Raw genomic sequence first — 27,048 nt, 5'->3', positions numbered from 1 at the left:
TCCCATACCTGATTTCCCATACCTTTAGCTGACCCCTTCCATATTCTTAGATTCTACACTCCCAAACCACCTAAGTACTTGCAGTTCATGTCTCTGTGCCTTTTAAGGCACAGTTATGTTCTGCTTGGATTACTTCTATATTTGTTCTCCTTTCTCCATCCTTTCTTCTCAGTAACTTTGACTTATCTGCCAACACCTACATTATAAGCCAGTGACTGTAAAGAAGCATTCTTTCTCCCACCTAGTCTGGATAAATGCCCTCTTATACATCCTCGCTTTTCCTCTTATTACAGCAATTATCAAGCTATATATACTTTTTAATTTAATTTAATTTTTTTTTATACAGCAGGTTCTTCTTAGTCATCCATTTTGTACACGTCAGTGTATACATATCAATCAAAATCTCCCAGTTCATCACAACACCACCCCCACACCCCGCTGCTTTCCCCCCTTGGTGTCCATACGTTTGTTCTCTACATCTGTGTCTCAATTTCTGCCCTGCAAACCAATTCATCTGTACCATTTTTATAGGTTACACATATATGCGTTAATATACGATATCTGTTTTTCTCTTTCTGACTTACTTCACTCTGTATGACAGTCTCTAGATCCATCCACGTCTCTACAAATGACCCAATTTCATTCCTTTTTATGGCTGAGTAATATTCCATTGTATATATGTACCATATCTTCTTTATCCATTTGCCTGTCGATGGGCATTTAGGTTGCTTCCATGACCTGGCTATTGTAAATAGTGCTGCAATGAACATTGGGGTGCACGTGTCTTTTTGAATGATGGTTTTATCTGGGTATATGCCCAGTAGTGGGATTGCTGGGTCATATGGTAATTCTATTTTTAGTTTTTTAAGGAACCTCCATACTGTTCTCCATAGTGGCTGTATCAATTTACATTCCCACCAACAGTGCAAGAGGGTTCCCTTTTCTCCACACCCTCTCCAGCATTTGTTGCTTGTAGATTTTCTGATGATGCCCATTCTAACTGGTGTGAGGTGATATCTCATTGTAGTTTTGATTTGCATTTATCTAATAATTAGTGATGTTGAGCAGCTTTTCATGTGCTTCTTGGCCATCTGTATGTCTTCTTTAGAGAAATATCTATTTAGGTCTTCTGCCCATTTTTGGATTGGGTTGTTTTTTTTTAAAATTGAGCTACATGAGCTGTTTATATATTTTGGAGATTAATCCTTTGTCCATTGATTTGTTTGCAAATATTTTCTCCCATTTTGAGGGTTGTCTTTTTGTCTTCTTTGTGGTTTCCTTTAATAAGAATTGCATTGAATCTGTAGATTGCTTTGGGTAGTATAGTCATTTTCACAATATTGATTCTTCCAATTCAAGAGCATGGTATATCTCTCCATCTGTTGGTACCATCTTTAATTTCTTTCATCAGTGTCTTATAGTTTTCTGCATACAGGTCTTTTGTCTCCCTAGGTAGGTTTATTCCTAGGTATTTTATTCTCTTTGTTGCAATGGTAAATGGGAGTGTTTCCTTAATTTCTCTTTCAGATTTTTCATCATTAGTGTATAGGAATGCAAGAGATTTCTGTGCATTAATTTTGTATCCTGCAACTTTACCAAATTCATTGATTAGCTCTAGTAGTTTTCTGCTGGCATCTTTAAGATTCTCTATGTATAGTATTGTGTCATCTGCAAACAGTGTATAGAGTTTGACAGTTTTACTTCTTTTCCAATTTGTATTCCTTTTATTTCTTTTTCTTCTCTGATTGCCATGGCTAGGACTTCCAAAACTATGTTGAATAATAGTGGTGAGAGTGGACATCCTTGTCTTGTTCCTGATCTTAGAGGAAACGCTTTCAGTTTTTCACCACTGAGAATGATGTTTGTTGTGGGTTTGTCATATATGGCCTTTATTATGTTGAGGTAGGTTCCCCCTATGCCCACTTTCTGCAGAGTTTTTATCATCAGTGGGTGTTGAGTTTTGTCAAAAGCTTTTTCTGCATCTATGGAGATGATCATATGGTTTTTATTCTTCAGTTTGTTAATATGGTGTATCACATTGATTGATTTGCGTATATTGAAGAATCCTTGCATCCCTGGGTTAAATCCCACTTGATCATGGTGTATGATCCTTTTAATGTGTTGTTGGATTCTGTTTGCTAGTATTTTGTAGAGGATTTTTGCATCTATATTCATGAGTGATATTGGTTTGTAATTTTCTTTTTTTGTAGTATCTTTGTCTTGTTTTGGTATCAGGGTGATGGTGGCCTCATAGAATGAGTTTGGGAGTGTTCCTTCCTCAGCAATTTTTTGGAAGAGTTTGAGAAGGATGGGTGTTAGCTCTTCTCTAAATGTTGTCAAGCTATATTTTAATATCTGTTCACTTTTGTATTTCGGAGCTCCTTGGAAAGGAGCAGTGCCACTTTTATTTCTATATCCCCAATACCATTTAAATTCTACTTAGCACACAAAAAGTGACTTCTAAATATTTACCTTTCAATTGAGCCTTCTGGCTAATGTTTCCTATTGCTTGCTGGTATTTCCACTGCAGTAGAAATTCTCAAAACACTTGTCTACACTCACTATCACCAATCCCTCTCCTCGTATTCTCTCTTGATTTCACCTCATCAGGCTTTTGCCCTCACTACCTTATTGCAACTGCACTTGCTGAGGTCATTAAGGATTTCATGCTGCTAAACTCAGTAGTCAATTGTCAATCCATCGTACTTAACCAATCAGAAACATCCAACACAGTTGATCACTCCCCACTCCCTTTTCCTTGATACATTCTCATCAGGACAGCTCATTCTCTTGGGTTTCCTCCTCTTGATGCTTCTTTCCAGTCTCCTTTGCTGGTTCCTTTTCTCCCAAACCCTTGGGTTGGAGTGCCTCCTAGCTCAGTCTATTCTTGTTTTCTCTTTGTCCCCACACTCCCTGGGTGAGCTCATTGATTTAAATACCACCTATGTTCCTAAGACTCACAAATGTTATCTGTAGCACAGACCACTTTCCTGAACTCCAAAATTCATTTCAAGCTAACTTCTCAACATCTTCACATTTTTTTTTTCTGACACCTCCATTTATAACTGAATTCCCAGTCTTCACCTGAAAACTACATTTTTGTGCAGTGTTTGCCTACTCAATTGATGTGGTTCAGTCCTACCCCTCCTGTTTTCTGTAAAAAGCTCCAAATATGGGCCTCCTTAAGGTTTTGGAACATGCAGAGCATGTTTCCACTTGTGGACTTTTATTCTGTTTGTTCCCCCTGATTGGAATATCTCCTCCAAGTATCTGCATGGGTAACTCTCTCATCAACTTTGCCTTTTTTAAATTGTTACACTTTCAAGGAGGCCCACTGGACCATCCTAGGTAAAATCACAAGCTACCCTGTCCCCAACCCTACCCCTGACTCTAGATCCCCCTATCATGTATATTTTACTTTTATTTTACTAGATAGTTAGATGATAGATAGATAGATAAATCTATCTAATTTTAAGTTTACTTTCCTTGCCAGAACATTTAGTTCTAGGATTTTTTTCCCCTTTTCTGCTTTGTTTAAGATGTATATCAAGAGTCTAGAACAGTATTGGGACATATTAAATGCTCAAGAAATACTTATTGAATGAATAAATGTCCTACTTCAAAGTAAAGATACTTAAAATTGAACTGATTATCCCTCAAAAGCAGCTTCTCCATAGCTTTACTCTTTATTGTACAACCATTTTACTAGTTACCCAGAAAAAAATCTAGAGTTATTATTTCAAGAAGGACTTTTTTTTTTTTTTTTTTTTTTTTGCGTTACGCGGGCCTCTCACTGTTGTGGCCTCTCCCGTTGCGGAGCACAGGCTCCGGACGCGCAGGCTCAGCGGCCATGGCTCACGGGCCTAGCCGCTCCGCGGCATGTGGGATCTTCCCGGACCGGGGCACGAACCCATGTCCCCTGCATCGGCAGGCGGACTCTCAACCACTGCGCCACCAGGGAAGCCCAAGAAGGACTTTTTTGATACTTTTATGATTGAGTTCATTTTGAAATTGATGGAAACAATCTTCCCTTGACTTCTGTGATACCACACTCTTCTGTCAACTTACTCTTGCTTCATCTCAGTTGTCGACTATTCTTTCTACATTTTCTTCTTTATCATTAGTGTTTCTAGGTCATCAGTTCTTCTCCTTCTACTCAGTTTATCTGGGTAATGTCAGACATCTCAGTGGCTTCAATGAGCTTCCTGAATTTATGATGCCTAAACCTGTATGCCAAGAGCAGATATCTTAGTAAACTGCAGACTGAAGAGGTTAAGAATATGCCACCCCAAAACCTGTCACTTTGGCACATTATTTTGAACTAAAGGCAATTGAGAAACAGCAGATGAAGAAGGGCTTTCTGATCCCCCCCCTTTCTATCTAAAAGCAGATTGTAAAATTTCCATGTGCCAGGAAGAGCAGAACATTCTTATCACCAGAGAGTGGGAGTCAATGCCAAAATGGATCTGAGCAAAAAAATGTACAAAAATGAAAATAACCCTTATTTTCCACTTGTTTCCCCCATGTATTTCCTAGTCACTTTCCCACAATTTAGTGCCCCTAGTAGCTTAATCCCTTTTCCTTTATGTTTACACTTCATCACAAATTTACCATTCTCTGGTTAAAAAAGCAGGTAAACTCTCAGTCTTAACTACTTCTTCAGGTCTTTATTTTTCATATGAAGTATCCCTTGTATTAAATAAAACTTGTGTGCTTTTTTCCTGTTACTCTATGTCAGTTTAATTCTCAGGTCTTGTCACCGAACCTAAGAGGGTAGTGGAAGGTTACTTTTCTCCCCTACAAGTCTTCTCTAGACCTTTTAAATTAATTCAATACAAGTACTTTGCATTCAAAATAAACAAACCTGAATTCATCATGTTTTGCACACTTTCCCCCAACATGTACTTACATCCTCTACCTTTTAACAACCAAAAATTTGCTCCGTTTCCTTTATTCCCATTTTAAGTGAGTACCACCTCATTGCCTACCCCCAAATTCTGTGCATTTCACTTCATTTCCCTTTCCAACTGTAAATTAATCAACAAATTGTTTTAAATATTTTTGGAATCTCTATTTTTCTCCATTCCCAGAGCCAGAATGCATGGATTTGAACCCTGGTTCTGCCCTATGTTAACTAATTAGCCTTTAGCAAGTTAACTTCTCTGAGTCTCGTGCTCACTTCGACAGCACATTATACTAAAATCGGAACAATACAGAGAAGATTAGCATGGCCCCTGCATAAGGATGACAGAAAGAAAAAAAAAAAACTTCTCTGAGTCTCAATTTTCTCACTGCAAGATGAGAATAATAACTACATCTACCTGTTGGGTTATTCTCAAAATTAAAGGAGCTGATGCATAAAAAGCATTTAGATGACAGTCTGGAACACACTCAGTAAATATTAACCATTGTATTTTATATCACTCCCCTACCTTAAATTTTTTAGTGACTTATTGGTGCCTTTTGGAAGAATTGCAAATTATCTTAACAAGGTTTGCAAGCCTCTTTGAAAACTAGCCTTCACTTACTAATCTTGTCACTGAACCCTTTGCACTCTGCTCTACTGTAAGGAATTTTTTTTCAATTCCTCTGAGATGCCTGTTCTCTTTCACTTCTGTATGTATAAACACATGTTTACCCCTTGCCTGTTTGGTCAATGTTGTATTGAAGCTTGAAATTTTACTTCATGGAGCCTAATACAACGCTTGAACCCCGTGTTTCCACTATTATAATGCTTGTCATGTCGTATTTTATTTAGCGGTCTCACTATATTGTTACCACTTTGAGGGAAGGGAGAATATCTGTCCTTCTTGCAGTATCCCAATTGAAGGTACTTAGTTAATATTTGTTGAATGAATGTTGAGTTAGCAGAAAGTTTGAGTCAAGTTTATAGCTCCATTTAATTCCTATAAAACATCATAGATTTGACAGTGTTCAATCATTTAACTCTAAATAAGATTTTAAAAATAATACAATTACAGTTTGCTAAAAAATAATACATTTTTAAATAACAAGGGGTTTCTTGAAGAGGCAGAGCCATTTCTATGAAATTTTAGTTTCACCTTGTTCTACTACTAAATGTTCTTATTACTATATTAAGGTCAGTTGTGTTATGCAATCTAATTTAAGACTTGAAGATACCAACACTTCACTGTAATGTAAAAGGGAGTTCAGAGATTAGTGGTTTTTATATGCTTAGTAATATTAAATGACAGTGATTATAAAAAGAACCTTAGGTTTATTGATCAGATGTGTAAATTATCAGTTACTCATCTTGACTTCTAATAAAAAACCTGCAAGTTTAAAACTGTTTTGGAGACTTCTAACATTTGACCTTTAAATTTTCGATTCGAATCAATGTCTAAACATAAATTGGAGTACAATGTGCATTATTCAGGAATGATTGTAAACTTTTACTCTATTTTATTTTATTCTCAACTAATAAACTTTATATCAAGAAGTCAAAAATGAAGAATGAAAGAAAAATTGTTTTTATTTTTTTAATTATAAATCAATGTAAACTCTCTCTTTCTCTCTCTCTCTATATATATATATATGTATATATATATATATATATATAGTGAGAAAGCAAGAAATGAGAGTAGAGAAGACCTGAAGACTTATTTCTCTTTCTCTATATATCCTGAAATTTATACATGAAATATATTTAAACATAACCATATGTACAATATAGTGAGAATATAACAGTGTTCAGCATGATTACTGTATATATTGATAAAGAAATATTGCATTCAGGAGAACACATCAAAAAACAAAGATGTGGAAGTAAAGAGTAAAATAAAATTTCATGTTACTAGGCATTTTTTCAAAAGGATGTCAGCAATTTATTAATTTAAATTTATCTACTAGTAGGAAACCTTTGCTCTTAACTTTCTAATGGGCTGCCTGATGATAATCTGCATATATATAAATCTTTCCTTTATTTTAACACAAGGGAACTTAAAAATATAATAAATGAACTGAAGAACTTAAGATCTAAGCTTATAACTCCTTTGCTTAAATATCTTTAACGGCTGTACATTTTCTACACAATAAAAACCAAACTTCCATCCTACTGCAGATCTTCTAAAACCTGACTTCTACTTACCATTTCTCTCACTGTACTCATCTCTTAAACTATCTTTCCATGCACCATACATGCTCCTCGCCTCAAACCAAACAAATAGCTTGCCTTGGTACCTTCTTTTTTTTTTTTTTTTTAATCATCAACTTGCTTGTTATGTTCCTTAGCTTCAAATTTCCTCATCATAATTAAAGAAAGTTTATTCATCTTTTAGTATCCCACTCAAAACCAAACACCTCTGGGGTCTTTTCTTGATCCTCCTCAGCAAGAATTCATTACTTTTTGTCCCATGTGACGTGCTTACCTTCTGCTTTGGAGTATAGGCAAATTGAGAACAGATTCCATGTTTTCCTTATTTTTCCTAACCTCACGCAACAGTGACTTCCCTAGTTCTTTGCATATCATACATATTTAATAAAACCTCATTGAGTTGCATTGAAAGTGAGCTTTGGTACATTTTAAAACATTTGGGGGAATTCCCTGGTGGTCCAGTGGTTAGGACTCTGAGCTTTCACTGAGAGGGCGTGGGTTCAATCCCTGGTCAGGGAACTAAGATCCCACAGGCCACGTGGCTCAGCCAAAAAAAAAAAAAAACCCAAAATAAATAAATAAAACATTGTGGAAAGCTTTTTATAGAATATATTGTCATTATGCATAGTGATCTGCATTCACTACAATAACCTGTGCTTCTGCTTTTCTCCTTAATTCCCTGTAATTCACCCTGCCTTCCTTCCAAACCATGCTGATATCTGAGCACTCAGAAGACTTCTCGGGAGACACAACAAAAAGTTATAGAACTAAACGAAGATGTTTTCAGTTTCCCTATTTTATTCATGATTTGATATTAAAAGTAGGTTATTTTTGTTTAATGGGCATTTATCGAATACCCAAAACGTCTCAAGGCGCTAAAATTTACCCTGGAAAAATACAAATGAACATGATGTATCCCCTGAGGACATCATAAGCTAGTGAGAATGCCAGACCCAAATATGGATAATTCTGTTAGAGGTGAATAAGTACTAAAATCGGAGCCTGTTGTGACATTGAGTCTCTGAAATGATAATGATTCAGATAACATTGGCTAGCTAATAGGTTTTTTCATTTGTGCTTAGATAATCTTTGCTCTTATAAAATCAGAGATTTGTTTTCTGCTGGTGTGAAAAGGGAGAAAACTCATGTGTGAATCTTCACTGGATGGCAGTCATTCAGCAAAGAGTTATTGAACACTTACTATGTTCCAGGCAGAGTTTTTGGCACTTACAGATGACACAGTCACCACCCTCATGAAGCTTGCCTTTTCTTGAGTGAGAGATCTTGACTGAGAGAGTCCTGTAGGTAAATAAATATCTGACATACCTTAGATAATGATACATGATACAAAGAAAACAAAACAGATCTTGGATTTAAGAGTGGGAGACTCTGCCTAGATATGCTGATAGTGGAAGACCTCTTTGAGCAGTTGATACCTGAGTTAAAACCTGAATGAGATCATGATCAAAAAGCTTGTCTTCAGAAAAATACCATGGTGGTATAGTTGTATATCTTTTCACAAGACATTCGTTCTATTTGGATCTTTATTCTAGTGGTTTCAAGCAAAGGAAGAAGGGTAACTAAGTTTCCCAGGTGGTTCTGCTTACCTAGTTTAAGATCTACAGCTCACCTCAGTAAGAAGTGCAATTGATATGTTTTTCACCATGGATCCTTGGAGTATAATTTCTTTACAACGGTGTGGTTAGTTTCTGCTGTATAACAAAGTGAATCAGCTATACATATATCCCCATATCTCTTCCCTCTTGCGTCTCCCTCCCTCCCACTCTCCCTATCCTACCCCTCTAGGTGGTCACAAAGCGCCAAGCTGATCTCCCTGTGCTATGCGGCTGCTTCCCACTAGCTATCTATTTTACGTTTGGTAGTGTGTATATGTCCATGCCACTCTCTCACTTCGTCCCAGCTTACCCTTCCCCCTCCCTGTGTCCTCAAGTCCATTCTCTACATCTGCGTCTTTATTCCTGTCTTGCCCCTAGGTTCTTTTAGATTCCATATATATGTGTTAGTATACGGTGTTTGTTTTTCTCTTTCTGACTTACTTCAACCACGGACGCTTTTATGTATTCTTTTCCTTTCTTTTTTTTTTTGTGCGGTACGCGGGCCTCTCACTGTTGTGGCCTCTCCCGTTGCGGAGCACAGGCTCCGGATGCGCAGGCTCAGCGGCCATGGCTCATGGGCCCAGCTGCTCCGCGGCATGTGGGATCTTCCCGGACCGGGGCACGAACCCGTGTCCCTGCATCGGCAGATGGACTCTCAACCACTGCACCACCAGGGAAGCTCCCTTTTATGTATTCTTGCCAAGGAATCCTAGACTATTTCACAAGCACATTCTCCTGGAAAAATGACAAAAGTTGTTATTGGAAGGGTATATAGCTGTTTTTCTCCAAAATTTTTCACAGTAGTTATAACAAATAAGTACATCTTCCCTTTTGAAATATATAAAGTGTGATTATACAGTTTATAACATCTTTTAACAAACATACTACAATTATATGCTCTGAGTAAAATTAGTCAAATGAATTTGCTTAAGAGTTTCAATAATATTGTGTAATACAAATATATGTCCAGAAGGGTATGTTATGTACATGATCCTGGTATGAATCTAAGTGACTTTTCACACTTCCTAATTTATATTTGATTTTTATAAAGTCAAAAGTGACTTTAGGGGCTTCCCTGGTGGTCCAGTGGTTAACACTTCTCCTTCCAACGCAGGGGGAGCAGGTTCGATCCCTTGGCTAGGGAGCTAAGATCCCACATGCCTCCTGGCCAAAAAACCAAAACATAAAACAGAAGCAATATTGTAACAAATTCAATAAAGACTTAAAAAAAAAAGTGACTTTAGAGTCTAGTCCATAAACTGTATAATGAGGAGAGTAATATCTAATAGTAGAATGCCCCTAACCACCCTCGAATTGAAACACGATGAGTTTTATTTTCTTCTGTAGTTCACACGTTGTTGATTGGTTAGAAGACATCAATTTGTTCAAAGACACACAAATTTAGTGGCAGAACCAGAATGTACATTTCCAATGTCCATCTCCTATTCAGTTTCTAGTGTTTTAAAAAAGATAATGGAGTGAATTAACATTTAGCTTCTGGCAAAGATATTGTTGACTAAATTAACTTATCAAAATTTAGATTATTTCAGTCTATACATGTCAAAACCATTAGGTGTTTTTTGTTTGTTTGTTTTTTCCTTCTGGATCAAGGCATTGTGGTGAGAATATAAATTTTTTTAAGATATATTCAGAACCAATCTTATTTCCGTCCAACTATAGAATGTAAATTTTAGGTCAAAAAAAAATTATAGCAGAAAACAGAAATTAATGAGAGCTGTTGGACATTAAAGTAATGCCACAGCACCTCACTTTAATCAAATTCATTGTATATTTCCTGTTCAACTTTGGTTCTAAGTGTAGTCAAGCTCATTTCTTTGTAACCAAATACAATGAAAATCAACCTGTTTTTTAAAGAAATGTTGTTGAGCTAATGAAAGCAATGGAAATAAGTAGTTTGACCAAAAAAGAAAAAAAAATATGGAAAACTTAATTACCAAATGTCATTATTTATGGGTAAATATATAAATGCAAAATATATAGGGAAAACGAAATATATTCTTTTACCATCGAAGAGTTGTGCCTATTTAATTGGCCTTCATTAAATTGGTAACAGGGACACATCAGCAACCTTTGGAAAGCTTACACAAATTGTATCAATTATAAAGCTATTAAGATTGACTTAATTGTGCTGTCTCACTAGCAGAAAACGGGTCAGTTAGTTCAAGCCTCTGGAACACACATTATGAACTATTTAATACACATGTTCCTCCCGTTCCTTAGTAGTAAAGTTGTGTGACAGGTCTGTTTATGAAGATTGCATTGTAGAAGAGGTATTCCTTCCAGATCTCACTTCAGTGTGAATATTTTGCAATTATCGGGTATGACTTGTGCTTTATTCAGTGAAGACCTCTTTTCTTCCCACACTGGACTTCGATATCAAATGAAGTAAAGATTGCACCTAAACACTTATTATGAGCCAGGCAGCCTTATGAAATGATTATATTATCATCTCCAATTTATAGGTGAATACAGAGAAGTGAAGTAACTTGCCCAACAGCACACAATTAGTAAAGTGGCAGCGTCCAGTTACAAACTCAGCAGGTGTAGTTCCAAATCCTACACTGATTTTAGCACTAGAGAATTCTCTCTCTCAATTCTTGTGTTGACATTTCCTTTCAGTTGTACTTGGGCAATCATAACAGGTGCTGTTTTATGAATAAATAAATATTAGATTTGTGTCTTAAGCCACCCAGGATTTAGGGCCATATTTTAAGTCTGTCGTTTCTGTGATGAACTTGGAAATCCTTTGGCCTTTAATAGAAAACTTCTCTAAAGACTATATTTTATTTGGGAAGATGCAGTTGTTGAAATGTATACAAAATGTTTAACTATGAAAAAATATTGCACCTTATACATTTTCAGTTGCAAAACTAAGATAATGGGGTGTGTTTGATTTATTTGCTGTCAATTTAAAGACAGTATTTTAGCTAAAGCAGTCTGTTGTAAACAGTTTTCTATTTAGAACATTCCCAGAGTTGACCATAGTTGCTTCTTTTTCTTTTTTCTTTTCTTTCTTTCCTCCTTTTGCCTTTTTAAAATTTAAAACATTAAAAGCAATAAAGAGCAGAACAGAAACATTGCATTATTCCCAAAAATTTTTCCCTGAGGTAAGGTTTAAATTAATCAATGTAAGATTATTCACTAACATTAAAATGGCTGCTCCATAAAGCACAGGCATAATTTCTGTTTCATATGGGGTTTTCAGAGCATTTCTAATGAATTCAGAGGATCATCTAATCCCAGAAAGAATACTTCCTTACACTCAAGAGGTCAGTGTCCTCTGTTTGGCGTCAGAAAATACCTAAACCTCTTTTTGTTTGATTTCTATCTGGCACCTCCTTTTTTTGGCATATCCTGTTGGCATCACCCCATAGAAAACTTCCTGAAAAGCAGATCAGATTGTTGTGATCCAGAAATGCTTTTGTCTGGCTTCTAGGTCATGCTTTAAACCCAGAACAAGTGACAGAGCTAAGCATACTATGTGAAAATAACCAGTCATTAAACTCGAGAGGTTTTTTTTTAAATGATGCAAAATACTCAAGTTGCAAGTAGAACTATTTTACATAAAAGTCCAGTGATGATGATTTTTGGCCAGAACTTGGAATAGCTGGGAAAAATATCAAGAAAAACAATTTTTATCAAAAGGCAAATTAGTTTTTGAAGCTGGTGTTAATTGGCAGCCAAGGTGTTTCATTATGAAGCTGAATTTTTAACAGTTGTTACTTAGTTACTATAAAAACACCAGCCAGAAGAAAACACTGCAGCTGTAATGGATATTTCTCCAGTCTTTCCCTGTCCCTCTGCCAACAGTGTCAATAATGTGAGTCCTGTTTCTAAACACCTATGTGCTGCCTGGAAATTGCCTGTGTTGGCTGTTTATTCAACTTCATTTCCAGATTAGATGCGTATTTGATAATCAACAGGTTCAAGGATGATCACTTTCAAACTGCCGGTGTTGTATTTTTCTGTTTTGCAATTCTCTATGTTTGAGTGAAACCTTAAGAAGACCTTATTGGAAGAACTGTCTTTTCTTGTAACCTGGAGTATTGAGCTAACCACAGGAAATATATAAATTGTAACTAGAAAGATGATTCTTTTGGATGAAGCAAAGAGAAACGTGGTGCCTTATCTCTATGTGTGAGTGTACCTACTGCTGTTTTTTTTTTAAGGAAAAACACCTGAGGGCCATAGGTAGCAAGTTCCAACTGTTTATTCCCCTTCCTAGTAATAAACAGCACGAAGGTTTCTCTCCACACATAACACATCCAAAGCCCCTGGGAGTATGTATGCTTTGATATTTTCCCTATCCTGACATTTTACTAGCTGACTAAGAAAAAAAATTGGTTTGCTCAAAGTCCTTCAACCTATAGGCGACAGATTCTTGTATTGTCCTGTCTATAGTCATCCTTTTGATTTCTGTTATGTTTAGCATCTAGTTTTATGGTGATGTATAGAGAAAATCATTTTTTTTGTGGTGATGTGATAAAAGTATTAGTTTAAATTACTTGCCGACAGTTCACCAACCAAATAATTTAACTATGTAATTATAGTCTTATTGAAGCCTTTGCTATTGATTTTAAGAAGCAACCATGGATCTATTTGTTGTCCTTCAGAACAAAAGCAGCTTTTCCTGTTGCCTTGCAAAATCTCAGCTAGGGTCTTACAGAGCAAAATAATGAATGCTTCCACTGCAGCATGTCACAGGGGAGGCTGGGACAATACTGAACTCATGCACACCACTGATCCTTACTTGCTGGGCAACATGTATGCCTGGATTTCTGACAGCCCTGCGGGTTCACTGGAGACCTCAGTCATTCTGTTCATCCTTTCGTAGGCAATGGTCGAGACAGTTAACAACCTCCTCCAGCCACAAGCCTTGAATGCCTGGAGAGACCTGACTACAAGTGATCAGCTACGTGCAGCCACCATGTTGCTTGACACTGTGGAGGAAAGTGCTTTTGTGCTGGCTGATAACCTTTTGAAGACTGACATCGTCAGGGAGAACACAGACAATATTCGTAAGTGGCCTTTGTTCTACAGAAGGGCCAGAGAGGGACAAGAAAAAGCTATCATCTTGTTCAGCAGAAGAGAGAAAAGAAAAAAGTATCATCGATAGCGGACCAGATATCATGAGTGATACTTTATTTCAGTGGAGATAAGTTATCCTTTTTCTATAATTAGGAGGGTATCACCTATCATTAGCTTAGAAGTATCCTCATAATCATGTATGTATCCTCCTAAGGACATTCCAATATTGAATATATTAGCCTGAGATCACTTACAATGAGGTCCGTGTATTTTTTTTTCAGTTTTTATGTATGTATATACATACTATACATACTATACATACTATGTATGTACAGTAGTATTTAAAATTTTATCCTTATGAGTCACTTCAGTTATAATAAGAATGTCTCTGAATTATAAACTATAAAGAAGCCAGTCATTTACATGAAGGTGATAAAACAATTTTTGATAATTGTGTTATTGGCTCATAAAGAGTATAAATCTATTTTTAATGTGTCTAAGGATGTAGCTGACAGTTTTATTTCAGAACATTTGATAAAGCTATTTCAAACTTATTACATTTAAAGATAAGTCAATATTGACATAATAGTACAGCTCTAGATTATAAAAGGATTTTCACTTAATTCATAAAATAAAGATGACATTTTGAAAGTAAACTTATAGTCAATGACAAATTGTAAGGATTTGAGCTTGAGTTTTAAAGTCTAGACTTTATAATTGCTATCCTTGTATTCTTATCTACCTGATTTTAATAGCTTTTATTTGCTTTATTTTGAAAAAAATTAAAACACCAAAAAAACTTCTAAATAGAAGACTGAAGTACTATAAAGTATGGCAGACAGAACATTAATTCCAGTGTTTTGATTTCAGAAATATTTCAATAATTAGATTATCTTAAATTTGTCATGTTTCTCAACGACCACTGATTATGTCTTTGCCATTAATAGAATTGGAGGTTGCAAGGCTGAGCACTGAAGGAAACTTAGAAGACCTAAAGTTTCCAGAAAACATGGGTCATGGAAGCACTATCCAGCTCTCTGCAAATACTCTAAAACAAAATGGCCGAAATGGTAGGTTAGAATTTATTTATTAAGCTTGATGGAATTGAACTTGTCATTAATTCATTGCATCTTGGCTTCAAATTTTAGATCTGCTATCTAAAAGCTCTCCTCTCCTCTCACTACACTGTTCTTTTTCTTCACCTCCTCTTCCTCCTCTTTCTTAGCTCCTGCACCAACAATATTGCAATGATATTTGCTCTACAAAATTCTCAATTAGATTTTGAAATTTTTGTTAATTTTCAGTTGTAGAAAAATATCAGAAACTTGAATGTAAGGGAAATTAATAAACAACAAAATCCAGATGTTCTGACTTTTTTTCCTTAAAAGGAGTAACTCTCACCAAGTTGACAGATTTTATTTCTAAAATTTCAAATGGAAATTTTACTTGTAATTTTAAAATTATATGTGTTTTTTCTTTATTAACTTCTTTTTGAGGGTGTTTCTATGATTTTCCTTTGCAAAGCATATAAAAAATATAAATGTAAGGAGATGCTTTTGGGGAATGGAACTGGTAGATATCGATTGATTTAATACTAGGTTTTATTCATTGAATATGATTAAAATTAAGTAAATAAATAATCCCACAGAGAAAGTATGTCTGAAGCCACACTAATACTAATTTTTTTTTAATTTTCTTTATTTATATTTTGACTGCCCTGGGACTTCATTTCCGCACGTGGGCTTTTTCTAGTTGCGGTGAAGGGGGGCTACTCTTCATTGCGGTGCACGGGCTTCTCATTGCAGTGGCTTCTCTTGTTGCGGAGCACAGGCTCTAGGCGTGCAGGCTTCAGTAGTCGTGGCTTGTGGGCTCAGTAGTTTTGGCTCACGGGCTTAGTTGTTCCGTGGCATGTGGGATCTTCCCAGACCAGGGCTCGAACCCTTGTCCCCTGCATTGGCAGGCAGATTCTTAACCACCGTGCCACTTTAGGGAAGTCCCTAAAATTTTTTAAACATATTTTTTGCTAAGGAAGTGAGATCCTTTAACCTGCTAGGCGATAGGAAGATGACTTCAGGTTGTAGCAACCAACTGAAAGCTGATTTTTCATATTACAAGGTAAATAGTTTTGAAAAAAGAAGAGACTGTTAAATAATATCAAGAAAAACAAATTATGTTTGTTACCAGCAGAACAAAATTCTTTATAAGTATTGGAAATCTTATAAGACTGAATTTATAAATGGTACTATGTTGCTAAATTAACTGTGAATTTTGAGGCAGCAGTAAGATTTTCCTTTTTTTTTTTGCTCTTTATTTATTTATTTAAAATTTTGAATTTTATTTAATTAATTTTTTTATACAGCAGGTCCTTATTAGTCATCAATTTTATACACATGAGTGTGGAATAAGATTTTCTGTAACACGAAATCAGATTCCTGCATTAGCTTACTGACTGGTTTCCCTTCTTTGACTCTTGCCCCACAACAGTGTGTCCTGTTGACAAAGTGTTCTTCCTGAAACATGAGTCTGACCAGTTCACCTTCAGTTATGCTTAGAATGAAATCAAGTGACTTAACAGGCCTACCACATGCTCCCCAGCCCACTTCCTTCCTGCCTCAGCTGCTCCACCTCACGTCTGTTTTTTTTTTTTTTTTTTTTTTTTGCGGTACGTGGACCTCTCACTGTTGTGGCCTCTCCCGCTGCGGAGCACAGGCTCCGGACGCACTGGCTCAGCGGCCATGGCTCACGGGCCCAGCCGCTCCGCGGCGTGTGGGATCTTCCCGGACAGGGGCACGAACCCGTGTCCCCTGCATCGGCAGGAGGACTCTCAACCACTGCGCCACCAGGGAAGCCCTCATGTCTGTTTTTAGCATGCTCTCTGTGATCCAGACAGTCTAGTCTTGATTCTTTTTTTTTAATTGAAATATAATTGACATATCACATTATGTTTGTTTCAGGTGTACAACATAATGACTTGATATTTGTATATATTGTGAAATGATCACTCCAGTAAGTCTAGTTAACATCCATCACCATACATAGTTACATTTTTTTTTTCTTTTGAGAGGAAAACTTTTAAGATGTACTCTTTTTTTTTTTTTTTTTTTTTTTTTTTTTTTTTTTTTGCGATACGTGGGCCTCTCACTGTTGTGGCTTCTCGCGTTGCGGAGCACAGGCTCCGGACGCGCAGGCTCAGCGGCCATGGCTCACGGGCCCAGCCGCTCCGCAGCATGTGGGATCTTCCCGGACCGGGGCACGAACCCGCGTCCCCTGCATCGGCAGGCGGACTCTCAACCACTGCGCCACCAGGGAAGCCCTAAGATGTACTCTTATATCAACTTTCATAATAGACAACATAGTATTATTGGGTTGGCCAAAAAGTTTGTTCGAGTTTTTCGTAAGATGTTATAGAAAACCCCAAACGAACTTTTTGACCAACCCAATATTAACTGTAGTCACCATGCCACACATTACATCCCCATGACTTGTTTACTTTATAAATGGAAGTTTTTACATTTTACCTTCGTCACCCATTTTGCCTACTCCCACTCCTCACCTCTAGCAACTAGCAGTCTGTTTTCTTTATTTTTTTGTTTGTTTGTAAGATTCCACATGTAAGTGAGATATTTATCTTTATCTGACTTATTTCACTTAGCATAATGCCCTCAAGGTCCATCCAAGTTATAGCAAATGGCAAAATTTCCCTTTTATGGCTGAATAATATTCCATTCCCCATTTTATATCTCTATGTATAATTATATATATAACATTTTCTTTATCCATTCATCCATCAGTAGACATTTAGGTTGTTTACATGTCTTGGCTATTATAAATAATTCTGCAATGAAAATGAGGGTGCATAGGTTTTTTCAAGTCAGTGTTTCTGTTTGCTTCAGATAAATACGCAGTAGTAGAATTGCTGATCATATGGCAGTTCTATTTTTAATTTTTTGAGGACTCTCCATACTATTTTCCATAGTGGCTATATCAATTATATTTTTATCTACAGTGCACAGGGTTCCCTAATTCAGTCTTGATTCTATTCCTCAAACACACCAAGAGTGTTCCTTCATCAGATGTTTGCATTTTCTTGCTTCTGGAATGCATATTTTATATTTCGTTTTATAGAAACTTCTCTGTCATTCACTGCTCATTATAAATCTTAACCCTTCAGGAAAGCTTTTCCTATCTCCTCGAAGGTGGACTACTCTTTCCCAATCACTATTTTCCCATTAGCCATTTTCTGCCAGCGCTTCTTCATAGCATTTTTACTTACCATTATATGAAATTATATTATTATTTATTATTATTATTATTTTTAAGTTGCCTGCTTATTGTCTGACTCTTTCTCTAGGAGATGATCTCCATGAGAGCAAGAGCAAGACAGCTCCCTTCCTCCTCAAAAAAATGGAGTAAAAAAAATTTATTGTCTTTATTCCCACTTGACTCTAAGATTCAGGGATAAGAACTGGGGCTTCCTCGTCTTAGTTACCACAGTGGTCAGTGCAGTTCCTGTCTCTTGGGGATCCGCCAAAATGAATTTATACTGGAAGTAAAACATAGGGCTTGACTTATTTTAAGAAAGGAAATGACACAAAATTTTAAAAACATCCTAAAAGAAGGTTAACTTTGCAGAGGATTACTTGTAAAAGATCGCCATAAGGGAAAAAAAATAAGGTAGAAGGAGGTATGGAGATAGTGATCTTAAAAGAGCATGATAATTGAAGTTTAAGACAAAGATTTTTTTTAATTTATTTTATTGAAGTATAGTTGATTTACAATACTGTGTTAATTTCTGCTGTACAGCAAAGTGATTCAGTTATACATAATATACATTCTTTTTATATTCTTTTCCATTATGGTTTATCACAGGATATTGAATATAGTTCCCTGGGCTCTACAGTAGGACCTTGTTTACCCATTCTATATATAATAGTTTGCATCTGCTAATCCCAAACTCCCAATCCATCCCTCCCTCACACCATCTCCCCCTTGGCAACCACAGGTAAAGATTTTGAATCTTTGTTTTGTTTTGGTTATAATTTGCATAAAATAAAATGCACATATCTTGTGTTTAGCTTGATGAATGTGACAGTTGTACATTCTTCTGTGACACCACATAAACTAAGATGAAAATCTCATGTATTACCCAGAAAATGTCCTGATACCTCTTTTCACTCTTCTCACCCCATCTCCCCACCTGATGAACTACTTTCTTCTCATTACTATTTCTAAAGACAAATTTTACCTGTTCTTAGACTTCATGTAACTGGAATCATACAGTATGTACTCTTTCTGTCTGTATTCTTTATCTCAGTATAATATTTTTGTGATTCAGTCATGATGCTCCATCTATCATTAGTTTGTTCTTTATTGATGTATAGTAACTCTATTATTTTAATAAGCCATAATTTATTTACTCTCCTATTGATAGATTTTTGAGTTGTTTCTAGTTTGGAGCTGTTTTGGATAAGGATGTTATAAACATTCTTATACAACATATTTTCTTTGTGGATATATATTTTCATGTATCTAGGAAGGGTAGATATATGTTTAACTTTGTAAGAAATTGCCAAACATTTTTCCAAGTAGTTGAACCATATTACACTCTCACCAGTAGTATGCAGAATTTCATTTGTTCCACATTTTTACTAACATTAGTGTGGCTAGTATTTTATAGTGTGGATTTCAGAGATCCTAGTGGGTATGAAATGGTATCTCAATATGATTTTAATTTTTATTTCCCTAATTACTAATGATGTTAATTTTTATGTGTCTATTAGCTTTTTTAAAAATTTATTTATTTATATCCTTATTTTTGGCTGTGTGGGGTCTTTGTTGCTGCACATGGGCTTTCTCTAGTTGTGGCTAGCAGGGACTACTCTTCATTGCAGCATGCGGGCTTCTCATTGCAGTGGCTTCTCTTGTTGCAGAGCATGGGCTCTAGGCATGCAGGCTTCAGTAGTTGTGGCACACGGGCTCAGTAGTTGTGGCACACAGGCTTAGTTGCTCCACAGCATGTGGGATCTTCCCAGACCAGGGCTCGAACCCATGTCCCCTGCATTGGCAGGCAGATTCTTAACCAATGTGCCACCAGGGAAGTCCCATTTAGCTTTTTATATACCTATTTTTAAAGGGTGTTTTTATGTCTTTTTCCATTTTAGTATGTTATTTATAATTTTACTGTTGAGTAGCAGAAATGCTTTATATATTTGAGTCATATGTGTATATATATTTCCTAGTTTGTGGCTTGCCTATTCATATTCTTAATGCTGTATTTTGATAGGCACAAAGTTTCAATTTTGATAAAGTTTAGTTTACCATTTTTTATTTTATGGTTAGTGTTTTTTGAGTCCTATCCAAGGCACCTTTGCCTTCCCAAGATCACAAAGGTATCCTATATATTGTTCCAGAGGCTCTCTGGTTCTGATTTCTATATTTAGGACTGTGATCCATCTTGAATTAAGTTCTGAGTATGGAATAAGTTAGGGATTGAGGTTCATATTTTTTTAAAATACTGATACTTAGTTGTTTCAGTATCATTTGACTTTCCTCATTAATGACTTGGCACTTTGGTTGAAATGAATATTTGAATTTTGTTGTGAATATATACATATTATACATTTTGATTACAATCTAATTAGAACTCTCTAATTTAAGTGGGATGTACAAGCTAATCAGTTTCTTCCCAATTTATATGTACTTATTTTAGGAGAGATCAGAGTGGCCTTTGTCCTGTATAACAACTTGGGTCCTTATTTGTCCACGGAGAATGCCAGCATGAAGTTGGGAACAGAGGCTATGTCCACCAATCATTCTGTTATCGTCAATTCCCCAGTTATTACAGCAGCAATAAACAAAGAATTCAGTAATAAGGTTTATTTGGCTGATCCTGTGGTGTTCACTGTTAAACACATCAAGGTAAAAAAAAATGGCATGTGAAGTTTTTTGTCCACATTATCTATATTTGTTATAACAAGAGCATGAAGTGTCTTAATTTCCTTTTTCTTTTTCCCTATTTTTTGACACATAGCAATTCATTGTCTATAAACTGATTAGTGATTTTTTTTCCAAAATGAGGGAGGAGAATAATTCTTGTATATGTATATATTTAAGGTAACAACATTCATAGATGGATTTATAAATGCTTCTCTATAATTAAAAAGAGCTAACAATATGTTCGGTGGAACTCAGCATAGCTCAACTGATGTTACAAGTAGTTATGTCTTTGTGTGTAGATATATTTTTATGTATATGCAAGGATTGTATTGTAAATTGAACAAAGATTTTTTTAAAACCATGCTATCAGAAGTTCATTGTATAGAGCAATTCTTTGCTTTGCAGTATAAATTAATTGATGTGATTCTGAGACAATGATACTAGTATTCCTTCAATATTACTTTTGAGAAATGAATTCACCTCTAATCAGGGGGAATAAATAACGTATATTCAAATTTGCTTAGAATTGATAAGCCCCACTTAATATGAAAACTCTGGTAGACCTCTCCACAAAAATTGAAACATAGTGTGAAGTTGTGTTAGATGTAAAGAAAATGCCTACCTAACTTACATGATCAAAAAGTAGTTATTGGCTTTGTTGATGTTTTTTTCCTGTAGCAGTCTGAGGAAAACTTCAATCCTAACTGTTCATTTTGGAGCTATTCCAAGCGCACAATGACAGGTTATTGGTCAACCCAAGGCTGTCGGCTCCTGACAACAAATAAGACACATACTACATGCTCTTGTAACCACCTAACCAATTTTGCAGTACTGATGGCACATGTGGAAGTTAAGGTAAGATACATACCATAAAATAAAAATGGCTTAGCATACAGTTAAGACATTAACTGTAAAAAGTCCTAACTCCATGTCCAACTTGAGTGTGTTTCTACTTTCACAGTAATTCTATTCAAGAACTCTCTGTTGTTCAACCCATATCCTATTGATGAGTCAAGGAACCCTTTTTTTCTATTATCAATATAGTTCATAAAATTGAAATTTGCTTATAAAATAAAATTTTGCTAAGAAAACTTCCCATGTTCTTCCCTGCTTTTATTTTGTGTGAGTAAATATCAAACCATGTCCTCATGAACAGGGCAAGGTAGGACCCCAGCACCAAAGGCCAGTGTGATAGGGTTAGAAAGCTGGGATCTGGTAGGCTGAAGACTAAGGAGCCGTGCGTGGGATCAAATACTCTCAAAATGAGTCTTGGGAAAATAGCTGTTAAACACAGTACACAAAGCATTGTAATACATAGAGCCTGGCAAATTCTAACATAATGTAATCGTTCTGTCCATTCAAGAAGACACTATTCTAAAGAAAAATCTAGGTGATAGGTTGTTTCCAAAATCAGAAACGTGGCTAACTTGGCTGCATCAGTCTCTTGCCAGGTGACTGGTTGTCTTGGAAGGCAGGAAGAGGATTTAGATTTTGGATATACTTAGGACATAAAAATACAAAGGGATTATTAGCTTGGTTATAGAAATTGATAGATGGGTTAGTAACAAGAAATTATATACTTGTGAATTCTCATCTTCCTGATGTCAATAAAAATAGAGAAAGTATCACTGTCCAATACATTTTAAAACATGAAAACCATGGCAAAGGTTTTATCCACCTGATACCATTTATCCAATAATTTCATCCAAAATTTTCTTTGACTCTGTTGAACTCAGAGATGATGCAGGTATCTTAGAGGGAGACCAAATCCAAGCCCACTCAGGACCTTAGGAATAAATTACCTTAGCTGTGTCAACACAGTCAAGTTTGATCTTTAAAGGACTACAAACCGTAATTTGTCAGAGCTTCACGCATTGATCAAGCTTAGTAAGATTGGCTACACTAACAAATGTTAGGTTTAAACCTGGAATGTATTCGTATGGCTCTAGGATTCTATCTTTTCAGTTTAGGGAATAAATTCAAACAGAAAAATGGATCATATTTCAAGCAACCACAAAAAATAATTTTTTGCTCAGTTCATTGCATAACAATCTCTACCCAGTCCATGCAAGAATCTTGACTGTGACCATTACTGTGTGTCAACAAGAGATAAAAATAGATGGCAATCAATGTTTTCCTTTGACAGTCAGTCATACAGTAAGCATGCCCTGGGTTTCTTGTATCACAATCTCTTGCAATTGCCTGGGTCATTCCCATCTTGATCACACAACATGATTTTGGCACTTGAAAAACGAAAAACAAGCAGAATGATCATCCCTGGAAGTCCAAAAGGAAACAAAGCAACCAAATTTACATTAGACTAATGTCTAAAAATGTATGCTAATTTATTCATGCACAGTGAGATATGCAACAGCCAGTTAGAACAGATATTTGTGCTTGCTAGTTATCACTTCCTAACTCCACAGGAAAATCTATAAAGGAAACAAAATTATATTCAAAAGTTTTGCTTGATGAGAGCAAGAAGGATTAGCTGAGTAGTCTTGTTGCTATTGCTATTAAGCTGTGGTGCCCTAATGCATGGGTCTTCACTCCAGGGTTCTACCTGTGTACTGAGTTGCCTTTTCTATCATCTGTTACCTCTGCTATTCATTCAGTACTTCCTTCATTTTTTTTTTACTAACAATTTTCAAACACCTGAGTAAAGGTATTGACATGTTGCCTGCTACACCATAAGCTGTCAATAAATGTAACTTCCTCCTGATTTGCCAGAGATATCACTAGATTCCAGCATTCTGGTGAAGCTTCTGGCCCTCATGGAACTTGCATTTCTGAGGGGAAAGAAAGGGCAGAGAAGTGGAGCTGCAGTCATAAATGTGATAAGTCTTATAATTGAGGCCCACGCTGTGATTTAGGGACACAGAGGGGGACCGTCTATCTAAAGCAGGACTGGTCAGAGAGGGCTTATCAAAAAAGTGACCTTCTCTGAAGGATGAGTAGGATGAATTTAGTAAGGTAACCTGTGGAGAATTTGTATCAAGCACATTCTTGGAAGATTTTCTTCACTTTGCTTTGGGTACACTATCCCCTCTTGCTTCTTTCCTTCCTCAGCAGCTGGTCCTTTTTAGCTTCTTTTGCTCGTTCCTCATCTCCACAGCCTCTTGTTGCTCTGACCCGGAGCGTAATCCTAGATGTAGTCTAGGCACTATCCATTCTTTCTCTGTAGTTGATCTCATATGTCCATATGGCTGTAAACATCATCTCATGATTCCCAGACTTCTATCTCCATTTCTTAAATCCAGACTCCTAGATTCAACAGTTAACTTGATATATCCACCTAGATTTCTAATAAGGGTCACAATCCTAGAACTACACTTTTGGTGTTTTCCCATCTGTCCTTTCCTTCTTAGTAAATGGTTACTCTGTTCTTCCAGGTGCTCCAGCCCTAAACCATACACCATCTTTGATTTGTTTCTTTTCACTCACACTGCACACCCAATCTCATGAGCATATCCTGCCAGATTTAGCATCTTCATTGCTACCACCTGGATTCCAGCCCTTATCCTCTCTCCTCTGCTGTTTGTTTTTTTTCTTTTTTCTTTTTTTTTTTTTTGCGGTACGCGGGCCTCTCACTGTTGTGGCCTCTCCTGTTGCGGAGCACAGGCTCCGGACACGCAGGCTCAGCGGCCATGGCTCTCGGGCCCAACCGCTCCGTGGCATGTGGGATCTTCCCGGACCGGGGCACGAACCCGTGTCCCCTGCATCAGCAGGCGGACTCTCAACCACTGTGCCACCAGGGAAGCCCTCCTCTGCTGTTTTGTTACAGCCCTTTAATTAGTCTCCTTGCTTTATTTCTTGTCCTTCTTAAATTTATTCTCAGCGTAATTGCCAGAGGGATACTCTTAAAATGTGAGTCTCTCTTCTGATTTATTCTCAAAAAGCCATAATGTAATCCCTTTAAAATGCAGATCAAGTACTTCACACCTTTCTTATTTCAATAAAAGCAAAGTCCCAAATCCTGACCCCTTTAGCAACTCTTGACCTACTCTCCTACTACTCTTCCCCTTGCTCACTTGGCTTCCTTGCCTTTCCACAAACGCATCAGGCTTGCTCAGGTTAGACTTAAAGTTTCCCTTCTCCTACCCTTCACCCCCTCAGATAGCCACAAGGTCAGCTTTCTCATCTCCTTCAAGTCTTTGTTCCAGTGTAACCTTCTCAAAGAGGCTTTCCCTGTCCACCCTTTTAAAATTTCAGATTATCCCACTCCCACAAAATACTGTGGGAAATAAGGCAAAACATGTCCCTGGCCTCAGTCAATTTATACTTTATCAATGGAGAGAAGTATTCAGGCTGGTTTTTGAATGGGGTGCTCAGAGAGGTTTCATAGCTCTGAGGTCAATCTGAGGTCAATTTTATAGGTCAATTTGAGCAGATAAAAGAAGGAAAGGAATGCCCCAAGGTGGCAGTGTTGCCAAAACCTGGCCTCAGTGCACCGGCACCAAGTTAAACTTCGGAGACTAAGTTTTGGGTGAAGTAGAAAGGAATAGCTTTATTCTTTTGCCAGGGATGGGGGCCCACAGTGGACTAATGCCCTCAAAAGTGTGTGTCCCCACCTGGGGGTGGGGTTGTAAGGAGTCTTATAGTAATGGTTCAAGGGGCAGTGTTGCTGATAAGAATCAGTGTGCATGCAGGGCCTGCACTCCTTCAATCCAGAAATCATTTGGTGGTCTTGTGATAGGCTTCTGTGGTTCTGCAGGTTATCGAACTATGACCTTCTCTCTGCAATGAAGAATGCTTCATCAAGTAGTTAACATCCTCCATTTGGCAGGGGGGTGGGGGTTGGTTCTACAGAAGAGCTCAAAGATACTGTTATATGTATCTCTTGAGGAGGAACTAGGATCCTGCCCCAAGGCGTCCCTATTGTTTCTTGACTGCTTCTCCCTTGTCTCTGCATCCCCTCCCTTCCCTGATTAGCAACTGTTTGAACCTGCCCTTTGGAACTCAGGGGAATGTCATGAAGGTTGAATGAAGCCTATTTCCTACAAACAAGAAATGGGGGGCACAGAAAGAATTTTGTGCCTAGGAGCCCCACAGGGTCCTGCTCAGTTTCAGGAACACAGCTGACTGACTACTTTCGAGTTTTCTCTACTTCTCTTGTCTAAGGAAACATTTGGTTGTCTTCTCTTTTAGATACAAAAGTAATAATTATGGAAAGTTATATAATTTTATATCAAACTGTGGTAGTATGCATGGCATTTTAAAAACTTTTCCATTATTGGAATCACCTGCAGGTTTATTTGTCTGTTGTTCAGTAGAGTGTTGAATACATTAAATACAAATGTCTGTCTCTTCTCATACCAGTGATTCTCTTTGTGAACACTCTTTGTGGGAGGGGTATTTTAGTTTGCAGGATCATAAGTTTCAAACTAATTGACTAATTAACATTTCTACTATGATTTTGTAGAGCACAGTAACAAATGCTTTAGAAAATGGTCTGACAATTTATATCACCTATAGCTTTTTCCTCTACCCAAATTATAATTCTTTGGGGATAATAAAAAAAAAGTCTCACTACTCATTTCTGTCAGTTCAACTTGACATTGATTTTTATTATCTTTAAAAGGCTTCACTTTCCTTAGTTAGATGCTTGCATCTCTCCCTTTCTCCCTCTCTTTTCTTTTGAGCTTAGTATATCCTATTGCCCCTACCCCAACTTTACCCCAGTCCAAGTATAGGCATTATTTTGCTATTTAAAATCATTGTGTTTCTTTTTAAATTTAGTATTGAGTTAAAACAATGACAATTTGGAAATTTTTAACTTCATACCATGGATTCTGTGTGTCAAATATTTTATAACTACACTTTTTCTAGGTTAGAAGAAAATGCACTGTAAGGTTCTGCAGTTGCATATGAAGAAAAGTACTTGCTTTTCAAAAAAGTAATTTTACTTTTTTAAAGTTCAAAAGAAAAGTTAATTTAAGAGTTTAAAAAATGATTTTATTAGTGAAAAATAAAATGTTTAATGTATGATGCTAAAGGTTGTACACTTCCATTCCCAAATTTTTATGTATTTTTTTGTATTTTGCCATCTATAGTGCAGTGGGATTGAGGTGAAGGTAGAGATTAAAAATCATAAATATTACATAGTACTTTAAACAATGTATTTATTTAGAGGGAAAAAAAACCTAGATAACTCACAAGTTGAATACCCTCCAAATGTGTAAAATTCCATGAAAACAAAATGGTTTCAAAAATGATCAAAAATGTAAGATTTTATTATATTATCTTAAATATTAACTATCAAAAAAATTGACAACCTCTTAGAACCAAGAACTATTCTTGGACCTTCTCATCAAACAGTTTTATAATGATATG

General features: G+C 36.5%; 1 protein-coding gene across 33 annotated transcripts in view; it reads left to right on the top strand.

Moving 5' to 3' along the window:
• Positions 1–27,048, top strand: part of ADGRL3 (adhesion G protein-coupled receptor L3) — a gene marked incomplete at both ends in the record, with an annotated part of 572,210 nt that overhangs the window by 428,277 nt on the left and 116,885 nt on the right. For 32 of the 33 annotated variants that reach the window (XM_082653308.1, XM_082653318.1, XM_082653323.1 and 29 more), the window contains 4 exons: positions 13,586–13,769; positions 14,727–14,849; positions 20,489–20,697; positions 21,394–21,570. In XM_082653308.1, the coding sequence (XP_082509434.1) occupies positions 13,586–13,769; positions 14,727–14,849; positions 20,489–20,697; positions 21,394–21,570 (693 nt within the window). The remainder of the gene's footprint in view (positions 1–13,585; positions 13,770–14,726; positions 14,850–20,488; positions 20,698–21,393; positions 21,571–27,048) is intronic. The other variant, XM_082653327.1, reaches the window with a different exon arrangement.

Source organism: Grampus griseus (assembly GCF_964374135.1).
Source record: "Grampus griseus genome assembly, chromosome: 4".
NCBI classification, from domain to species: Eukaryota; Metazoa; Chordata; class Mammalia; order Artiodactyla; family Delphinidae; genus Grampus; species Grampus griseus.
Note: the sequence above shows the minus strand (reverse complement) of the source record. Positions and strands in the feature narration are given on the sequence as shown.